We start from the raw sequence: 10,425 nt of genomic DNA on the forward strand, positions 1-10,425 counted from the left end.
ATTATGGTTCTAGTCTGAGAGCCACTCGCTGGTGAGACACTGCTGAGGCAGCAGCATATTGATAATAGTCGTTCCTTGACCTTTGAAGTCGCGCTCGGTTTAATTGGAATAGAACTCAGTTGTTCAGCTCATTAAGAAGCCTCATTTGCTAACTGAGGATGAAGTGCAAAATGTGTTATGGATTACGGCTAATGTGGCCACGTAGATGTGTTGTAAAGCAGAGCTCAGACAGCCAGGAGAAAGTGAAGACTGTCAACAGATAAAGCTGTTAGACTTTGGCTAAGTATTTAGATAAGAGGATGAAACAAGCTGGAGTGTTGGCTTCGACCGGCGTCTATTAAAGTGATTTAAAATCAGGCTGCGGTCATCCTGTTTGGGGAGGGGTTTCTTTCACTCTTTCCCCTGTCCCAAAAGCACTGGTCCCCCAGTTTAATCTGAAATTGAAGGCTCTCAACTGCGACAGATTATAGGGACTAACCCAAGCATGCAGCCAGGGACTGGCTCCTAATGAGCCCAGCCAGCAGAGCGACAAGTGACAACAAGTAGCTCCTCCAGCGACAAGGGCGACTTCATCCCAGTTAAGAGTTACATTTACCCCACAACAATCTAATCCCTTTTTTTACAAGATAAAGCTATTTTCTTGAAATGAAAGTAGAAGAATGGACACCAAAAGACACATTTAATAAATGGCAATTTCTATTTTTCATTTTGAGTTATACATATTTTGAAATGAAAACACATGTTTTTAAGACGACAAGAAAACATCTTTCGAATTGTGCCTCGGAGAGAGAGATTAATATATCAATTATATACAGCGCGACATAGGACAACAATTACTTTCTTTCTCTTCGAAGAGTACTGTCGGTGGGATGGTTCTCATCTAAAATGTCCCCATTTGTACAAGCAAGAAACAAAATGCAGACTTTCACACACAGACTGCTCATTGGTCATCGGTAGTAATTATGAGCTACAAATGTTGTACTGGATAAAATGTTAGTCATCTGGCTCTATATATAACTGTGGTTTCTATGTACAGTACATCAAGATTTTTTTTTTTTTTTTTTTTTTTTACTCCCACTCTGTCACATCTCCTCTACTATGGACAAGCAACGACTGTATGTTTGGGAGTAAATAAGAAAAAGTGCATTTGCATCTTCTGTGCAGCAGCGAACCAGGCGGGTTTACTTCTTAAAGAAGTCCAGGCACAGGCCTGTTCAGAAAAGTCAGTGGAGGGTGAAAACCTGCGGGACTGTGAGTCTGGTCGGATAAGTCCGCACACATGCTGAAAGCATCCCGGGCCACGGCGTTCACCCATCAGAGTCCCTAGGAACTGTCTCTATGGACTTTTCTGCTCCTCTGCTGGACTCATGGGATCACTGGCCTTCTCCTCAGCTGCCTGTATCTCCTGTTTGCCCTCCAGCAGTCTATCATGAGAGACCGTCCCCAGCACTTTGGCACTGTGCTCCTGTGCCTTAGCCCTGAGTGCGGCAATGCTGTTCTCTCTCAGTTCCTCTTTAGATATGGCCGACTTGCCCTCTGACCTCTTCTCCTCCGCCTCAGCGTCCTCTGCCCTCTGAGAGCTCGGCTGCTGGGGCGAGTCGCACTTTCCGGGCGGGGGCTGGGGGCCTGACTCCATGGACTTCTTGTGCATCCCTGCAAAGAGTTGCGGGTATTCAGATTTAGAATAGCGTCTGTTGATTGGTAAGCCATCTTGGACTGAAAATAGCAAGCAAAAATAGTTCCGGTTTAGAATATAACGCTCAAAAGGGCAGTGGCAAAGAATGGGTGTTGGATGGAAAAGTCTGACATGACGCTTCTTCTCTTTAGGAAATAGTTTGGCTTTAAACGATCATGCACAGCAAATAAAAGCATCTACAAACATCTTGTGGAAAAAATGCGTCAATAAAGGTAAGAGCTTAAAGAAACACAGCCTTCTTTGCTGTGGAATTATGATTATTGAATCGTTTTCTGTCGCAAATAAACACTTAAAGTCTACAGTTATTAAAACTGACGAAACAGAGAAAAGCAACAAAAATGAGTGAATGATACAAAAAAAAGTGAAGAAACTATAAGACAACAGCCTCACCGAGCAGCCAGGGGGCACAGGACTCCATGATGCCGTCCTTGGCCGACTTGAGGATGGACTCTGGCAGGGGGATGGAATGCCTCACCATGGCCCCGTACAGCCCATACTCAGCCATCACTGTGCTGCGGCCCCAGCACTTCTCCCTCTTCCTCCACTTGGCTCTGCGGTTCTGAAACCACACCTGGGACCGGAGAACAAGGTGGTCAGTTAGAGGTGGTGGCACCTTCACAGTCAACCAGGACAATTCATTAACACATTTATTAGAGTGTTGCACAGTCTCCTTATAGGATTACAACCAAAACAGAAGGAAGATTTACTCCAATTTTTAATATATATATTTTTTTTGTTCTGTAACCTGTTACCTTTAATATAAAATCTGAACTCATTGGCACTGGGGACTCTTATTATTTTCAACAAATATGATTGGTGATGGATGTGATTGGTGCTCATCTGGACAAATCATTTAGTTGCAGCTTGCAGTGTGCACATCCTCTAATGCAAGATGCAATGCTTTGTACAATCTACTTCAGTAGACTATGTGCTGATATTTTAGAAATCATCATGAGTGGCTGTCCCCCCAAAACTTTTCTAATAATGTACGCGTGCATTGCATTTATTTCGATTGTGCATGAAAACCGGTCTTATTTCATAGACGACACATTTAGGAACCTGTAGCGTGATTCAGAATACTTCACATAACAAGTGTCCTGTTTTGACTCAGTCCATTGATTTCCCATAGCCAGCTGGCTACAGGTGTAACAGATCTCTGCCTGCTGTCACTGCTCATCTCCCCCCGTCCGTGGAAGCATTATACATGGTTTGACACATCAAGAGGATTCACTCTGGCCACAGCCAACAGCCCTGCAGGCTCTGTGTCAGCTGACAGAAAAGCCAAATTGATTGTACAGCACAACACATGATTGTTAAACACTCTACTTAGGCCGCCTCCCATGGCTCTGCCGCGAGAAGGAGGAGGAGGAGGAGGAGGCCAGCAGGAGGATTCAAAAGAAGGGACAGATATTAAATTGAAAACGATCGAATCTTTTTCAAGCTTTTTTTTCGTGGTAATTCTGATGATAACCCTTATTTCATACAAGATACTTTTTTCTTTCTTTTTTTTCTTCTTTTTTTTTATTATGAGAAATTGCTTCTCTGCCCCTCAAAAGGAGCCGCCAGTGTGCGAGCGTCGAGGAGGAGCGACCCTGGGGCGCGCCGAGGCTGATTGAAAAATAAGTTAATTTCAGGCCCAATCGATGGTGGGCAGGCGGGCAAATATCACGGGAAATTAAACTACCGGGACTCGGGGGAGCAGCGCTATTGACCCGTGCTAATAAATTCAATGTAGTTATTTCATTTGAACTCCCTGCGTCTCTCCAGCAGCGGCAGCAGCAGCCAGCCTCCCGAGCTCTGTCTGATTTAACTAATTACACCCAATGAGAAAATTGGGTGTTAATTTTATTTTAGGATGGGAGCAGGCCCGGGCTTATTTATTTATTTCCTTTTATTATTTATCCGCGACTGCTCTGTTGCGGCGCGTAATGAGAACGAGATTAAAAGGCGCCCCGGCAGATGGATGGTCCAGGTCACACCGCAATCTTCTTCCGCCTTGATAGCTTGATTAGGTCGTTAGTGGCTCCTTCTACGGGAACAAATTGTTTCACATCCAACTGCGCCTGATGAGAGATTATCTGTCCTGCCGAGGATGCTGGAGGAGAGCGGCCTTTGTTCAGGTAGGGAGGGGGGCAGCGCGGATCGATTTGCGGAGGGCCAGGTTAGACCACGTCCCCTTAAACACGAGAGCAGCATGAGAGGCAGGAGGCGACCTCTTGTCACATATTTACAGCAGGTTATGAAATTTGCCCTGTACAGGTACAGATTCATAACATTCGCACAAATTAATTGGCTTACCACTGTACATATCAGGGACTGGGCAGTGTTATATTAAATGGTCTGCAATGTGAAGAAACCTCTCTTATAAAAAAAGAATATCCCACTGTGAGACATTATAACTGGAATAATAGCAATAATAATACGATTTTTTTAAATTATTTTTTTTATTTAATTTTATTTATTTATTTTTTTGCTGATTAGCCATGCATCATTTTATTTGCAGAAAATCTCAGTGAGAATCCGAATAAAATATTTATATTTTTAACGATTTATTATAGGATATATCTATATTATTTTAGTCAAATTCATCGTTTTTATGCGCACAATTGGCTAAAATCAGTAAAGCACCCCAATATTTATGAATTTATTTTTTAATTTTTTATAAAAACGGCCTACATCTTAATTAAACCCTATTAGCGTTGATCCAGAGATGCTATATAATTAGAGGAAAACGCATTGTCTCATAGCATGTAGCAAATAAAATAAAATAAAATAAGATCAAATAAAATAAAATAAAATAAATTGGCTATCTGTGCTTTAAAAAACACACAACTAAATAATCAATAATAAAAATAATCCCATAATTTTAAAATATATAAATACATAAATAATGAAATGAAAGGAGAATGGTACCTGTATCCTGTCTTCAGGTAGCTCTGTCTTCATGGCCAGCATCTCCCGGGCATAAACATCCGGGTAGTGCGCTTCATTAAAGGCCTTTTCCAGCTCCTCCAGCTGATAAGAAGTGAATATGGTCCTGTGGAAACGAGGGGTCGTTTAAATATTAGCAGGATTTCAATATGATAATGATATGTAGAGAAAAACAACAAGAAAAAAAAACATAAAACGTGTCTGCCATTCAAATTAAACAATAGACGATTTGAGAATAATAAAAATGAGCATGCATTTAATATACATTTCCATTATTGATCGTCAGTTTCTACAAACGAGGTCTCTGCGTTCACAGGTGTAAAGAATAAAGTGAATAAAGCCCTCACTCTGTGAGCTTTCGCTTTTACAGATTAAGCAGTAATAACAGAGAATTTGGTTTATTTTTGAATACATTGTCATTTCTACATGGAGTATTGTATACGCTGTAAAAACAATAGACAGATGAATTATTTTTGAACCACTGTCACTACATTTTAATGAGAGCAAAAGCAAAGAGCTCTCATTTAGAACAAAACAGCAGATGAATTATTCCAGACCTCACGCTAATCTCCCACAGGGTAAACCAGAAATCAGCACTAACCGGTGGCGTCTTTTCTTGCGTTTCTTGCTCTGACTTACTGATGACTTGGACAGTTTCCGTTCGTTTGAAGATAAATCATCTGAGTCTGTGTTGAAAACAGGAGAAGGCAAAACCATAAATAAATAAAATAAAATAAAAAAAAGAGAGTAATGAAAGACACCTAAAAGTATTAAAAAACTAACAAATTACCAGATGCTAACACCGGCCCACAACTTCTTTTTAATTCAGGCCATTACATTTTAAATTAATTTAAATTGATTAATTTAACACCCCACACCCAGCAAATAATAATAATAACAACAATAATAATAATGAGCTAGGAGGGAAGTACACACACATATTTCCGCTGCAGTGACTGCAGGTTTATTCCCAGTAGCTACGTATGGGCTGATAGTTGGTCACCTGAGCTGGCGGACTGGCTGGTGTCCAGCGGCCCCACGGACCTGCTGTGGGGCTGCAGGTGAACATCGTGTCCGTCCGACAGCACGGTCTCCAGAAACGCCGGCTGCCTGTAAAACGACGGAATTCCAGCGGGGCCGATTAATCCCATCCCGACACCCACACCCATGCCGGCGGGGCCCAGCACGGACCTGGCGGCGATCAGGTGCGCCCCGGCCGGCAGGGAGCCCAGCGGGCTCCTCGGCGCCGCGGACGGCTCCTTATTGAGCCCCAGTATCTCCTGGATGCCGAAGCCCGTGCACCTGGGCGGCGGATGGGTCGCCGCGCTCTTCTGCTGGTGGCTGTTACTCCCCCCGTTCACGCCCAGAGAGCTCTTCTCCGACAAATTTAAACTTTCCGTCAGCACGGCGCCTTGTTTCCCCGTCATCGTGTCTTCGGTGCTCCTTGAAAGGCCTGTTTTCTTATTCTAGCGTCTCATCGGAGGGTCCCCAGCTCATGATCCTCTGTGTAACGCACGGGAGTCTTTTAGAAAATGGTCCTTTTATCCAACAGGTCCATCCCAACAAGAGGCAGGAGGCGGCAGCCAATCAGCTGCAAGGATTCAGGATTCCTGTGGATCATGGATGCATTATACGCCCTCTCCAATACATATCTGCATTTTCCTGAGGACTGTATGGATAAACGAGGAAGGGATTAGACTATGGAGAAGAAGGAATGGAGGGAATAAATCTCTTCGAGGCTGCAATCTGCCGAGAAACGAGCAATGCCACGCTAAAAATAAAAGACACTGGAATGAATGAAATACCAACAACAAACACCACGCCCGTTACATACAAGCAAGTTATTCATTATACAAATGTTCGTTAGAGGGTGAATTAAACCGCCTATTTCACTCCTCTTACTTGTCTTTGAAACGGTGCATGTTTTAGAGAGACAGAGAGAGCCTTGATCTCTCTGCCCAACTACTGACTCCAGCGAACGGATAATTGATCTCCAGATGCTTTGGGAAACTCATCACACGCGAATCAAAAGCCCCCCCTCAAAAAAAAAAAAAAAAAAAAAAAAAAAAAAACGACAGCTGGACGTTATGGAGCCAGTCTGCGCCGCGTTAATCCCACAGCAGCCCAGACTACACAGATTAAAGCACAGGGACGTTTCCTCGGAGGAGATGGGACATGGCAGAGTATGGAGCAGCAGCACCCACACGATTAAAGAATGAACTAATAAGTCTCTTCATTACAATGCAACAATAGATATTATTATTAGCTGTTCTATACTAATATTACTACTAATAATGTATTTTAAAATGGTGGATTTTTTATTTAGATTTTTATGTAAATATATAGACCTAATTATTGTATAACAGTTAGTTTGTTTATTTGACGAATTAATTGCAAAATAATAATAATAATATTTTGGGATGCGTAATTGTCTTTATATTATTTTTACTTTATTATATTTTTCATCAATAAAGCATTTTTTCCAGTTTAAATTTACTGAATTGCTTAAATAGATTATATGAGTTTTATCATGCATGCTACATTGGCCCAAATCATTTTGAAAAGAAAAAAATAAATAAAAGAGGATCGCTCCATTTAGTGCAGAGGTTGCGCAAAAACAGCTTCCGCTCACTTCGCGCGCGCTGCGTCAACGGAGCAAAAGTTTCGGGCAAAATGATAAATATGAAAGCCGGGCAAGTGGCGCATGCAGATTAAACAAGGCCTCAAGTCGAAAACTACTTGACATGGAAGCAGATCCTCGACCTGCAAAGTCAAATTTCATATCAGTGCGAAATGAGCTGCTGATTAACGGGGAGAAAAAATATTGCTGCTGCAATTAGAGGTTGGCCAGTTGAAACTAATTAGGGCCTAGTTAGTGGAAATTCTATTAATGAAGAAATCGATGTTATTAGGATATGCTAATGACACATCAGCCTGTTGGGATCGAGTCATTTATTACCGCGGAGTGGGTGGGGAGTGAGAGTGACCCGTCAGCTACAGTGGAGTTACTGCCCCCCTCGCACGCACTAATCTATATACTTCCCTTGTTTGTTTGTTGACAGAGAAACACTTTCTCCTTTTAATAATCCTTCGAAAATGGATGCGCGCTGATTTACATGCAGGGGAGCGGCTGCCTAATAAGGCTCTAGATTAAGGGAAGATTTAGTTCAGTCATTCGTGTAGATTGGGTTGCCCATCAAAGACCTGCAAGATCTGACGGTTGCAGATTAAAAAAAAAAAGGCAAAACAGCTGTTGGATTTTTTTCTTTTTCTTTTTTGGTTTGTTTGTTTATCCCAGCCCGGCCTCCTTTCTCTGCTCCCTGCACCCCTCCCCTCCCCTCCTCCCGCTACTTCTGTCCTGGTCGTTTAGGCCTGATGCAAATAAACAAATAAATAAATAAATAATAATTAGGAACGAGGTGTTCTCAAACCTTTGGGAAGTAACCTTCAAGCTGCGAGCGAAGTCTGCAGCAGGTCAAAACCTGATAAACAGTTGCGAGATATAAACCGCCCACTATAATGCATACCAAATATGCTATTCTGCTGAGGCGAATGAAAAAAGCCGGAGACGCGTTTGTGAAAATGAACATTTACAGGAAGGTCACGCGCTGATGTGCTGAATAGAAACATCACTGATTTCATTAAGTCGGCCGCAGCACATTTAAACAGAATCATTTCTCAACAGGTCCCATTCATCTTATGTAGACTTTTTATTCATGGAGCTTTTTTTTTTTTTTTTTAATATTTTATTTTTTATTACATGATCCAATCCAACTGATTGCTCGCTGCTTTACTGTCAAAAATAAGAAGAGAGCCCCCTTTTGATTCCGGCGTGAGTGGATAAAGCTGCAATCCTCGGTGTTGAAAACGGGGTGAAGGCAACTTGATGACAGCACACATGTAGAGCCGAGTCAGGGGAAAAAAAACTAAAACACAGCCGGAGCCTGCGCTCTCCAGAAGCACTTACAGGGCGCAATGTGACGCGGCGCCCACCCCCCCTCGCGGAAAGAGTTTGCAGAGCCCGCAGCTTTCTCATGGCTCCTCCACAATGGCATGTTTAGTAGCTGCCCGTCGGCATTGCTTAATTAGGCGAGGAGTTGATTAATTTGCTCTAATTGACAGCTAATTTAAGGACTCTGGGCACATCGGATTGACGTCTGTCGGGGCGCAGAGGCTATGCCAGGTCAGTGGGCAACGCGGTACGGACCCGTAGACTCGCAGAGTGTTTTGTTTTCTCTCTCGGTTGTGCGGGGGGCCGGCCTGCTTCTCGAAGAGGGGGGAGCTGCAGGGAGGCCGCTGGTGTCAGGCTGCCGCGCAGTGGGTGTTGTCCATATTGAGGACGTCAGGCCGCTCGTCGCGTCAACGCGCCGCGGGCTGGCTGATCAACCAGTCAGCAGCAACAAGTGTCCACATTCAGGAGGTTCCGATGACAGCAGGGCGACCTTTCAACGTTGCATGTTACTGAATGTAACTTGTAGTTTACTGGAGTTTTTTCCTTTGTCATGCTTTATACTTGTCCCTCCTTTTTGTTTCGTATTATACAGATTAGAAATAATATTTTACGTATAAGGCTATAAAACATTCGCACAGATTACAAACTAAACTCCCTAACTGTCGAGCAACAGTAAAAGGTTACTAATGTGCATAATAATCAAAGGCTCACATGAATGAAGACTAATATGTACAATTTGGTGCAGGACATGAAAAGGACCTGATTTTCCCTGCATTTTCCCCCTACAGAATACTTATGTTGCCAGGTTTGATGTTATTAATCCGTTCCATTTCTGTGATAATACATTCACGCATGTTTGTAACACATCAAAAAATACCAAGTGGATAGTTTAATCAGTCCAATGTTAAAGATTAACGTTATTAGTGGCCTTTTTTTTTTTTTTTTTGAATCAACAAGTTTGGTAGGTAGTGATGGGAACACTTTACTAGGTAGCAATCTGGCAACACAAACATTTTCTTGTTGACTTATTAATAATCCATGAACATTATATTATTACTTATTTGTGGGGCTTGTGAATGCTGGTTAACAAGAGTTCCTTTATATTTTAGGTTGTTACTTGTTTGTTTGCACTGAAAAAGTTGGACAGAGTCAGGCGTAATGCATACCCCGAACTCCTCTGTCCACACCCCAGGACCCTGCAGCAGCACACACAGAGGAAGCCACAATTTGCAAGATTGTATAAATAATTCTACATATATTTTTTTTTCCATAGGGGTGAGCCAGGGTCCGCATGAGAGGCAGGGGGTGAAGCCACTAAGGCAATGGTGGCCTCTGTCCGTGTGAATCGGAAAGAGATTAGGGGCTTATTAGCGGCCTGGGGAGAAGTGTAACTTGTTGGGAGTGAGCGTCCAGAGCTCCAGCGACATCTCCAGCTGAGAACAGTCCGAGGCATTGTCTTACCTAATTATGGCGGATGGACCGCTTTTTGTTTCCCATTCGGCATGCCTGTCTGATTCCCTTTTCGCCTGGCCGCTAGCTCCAACAACGCTGAAGTGTGCTAATTAGAAAAGAAATGGTCCTAGTAATTATGTCAAGTCTTATTAACAGCGATGACAATGAGCAATATTATTTTTACGCAATGTTTTGTGTCGGGGATCCTGCTTCCAACGCTCATTAAAAGGAAAACATGCGCGCAGAGCCAGGAAAGCACTCTCATGTCGGAGCTCCTTACTTGTCCACAGCAGAGAGGTGCGACACTTTGTGGAATGGCAGAGGCATGAAGTTATTGCCCTAATTAAAAACCTCTAAAAATGTATCACCAAAGGTAGGTGCTTTGGCTTCAAAC

At 42.8% G+C, this 10,425-nt stretch overlaps 1 protein-coding gene across 4 annotated transcripts; it reads right to left on the reverse strand.

Moving 5' to 3' along the window:
- Positions 1–1,045: 1,045 nt before the first annotated feature.
- Positions 1,046–10,264, reverse strand: vsx2 (visual system homeobox 2). 4 transcript variants are annotated; one of them, XM_047610316.1, is made up of 6 exons: positions 10,041–10,264; positions 5,631–6,237; positions 5,229–5,313; positions 4,610–4,733; positions 2,087–2,267; positions 1,046–1,716 (listed from the first exon to the last, which is right to left on the reverse strand). In XM_047610316.1, the coding sequence occupies exons 2-6, from the start codon at positions 6,052–6,054 to the stop codon at positions 1,337–1,339; spliced, it is 1,194 nt and encodes a 397-aa protein (XP_047466272.1). In that variant the 5' UTR covers positions 6,055–6,237; positions 10,041–10,264; the 3' UTR covers positions 1,046–1,336. The 4 variants fall into 4 exon arrangements, with proteins under 4 accessions (XP_047466272.1, XP_047466271.1, XP_047466273.1 ...); XM_047610315.1 differs by having other exon boundaries at positions 5,631–6,296; XM_047610317.1 differs by lacking the exon at positions 10,041–10,264 and having other exon boundaries at positions 1,046–1,653; positions 5,631–6,907.
- Between the last annotated feature and the right edge of the window lie 161 nt (positions 10,265–10,425).

The sequence above is a fragment of the Mugil cephalus genome, chromosome 17 (assembly GCF_022458985.1).
Source record: "Mugil cephalus isolate CIBA_MC_2020 chromosome 17, CIBA_Mcephalus_1.1, whole genome shotgun sequence".
NCBI lineage: Eukaryota > Metazoa > Chordata > Actinopteri > Mugiliformes > Mugilidae > Mugil > Mugil cephalus.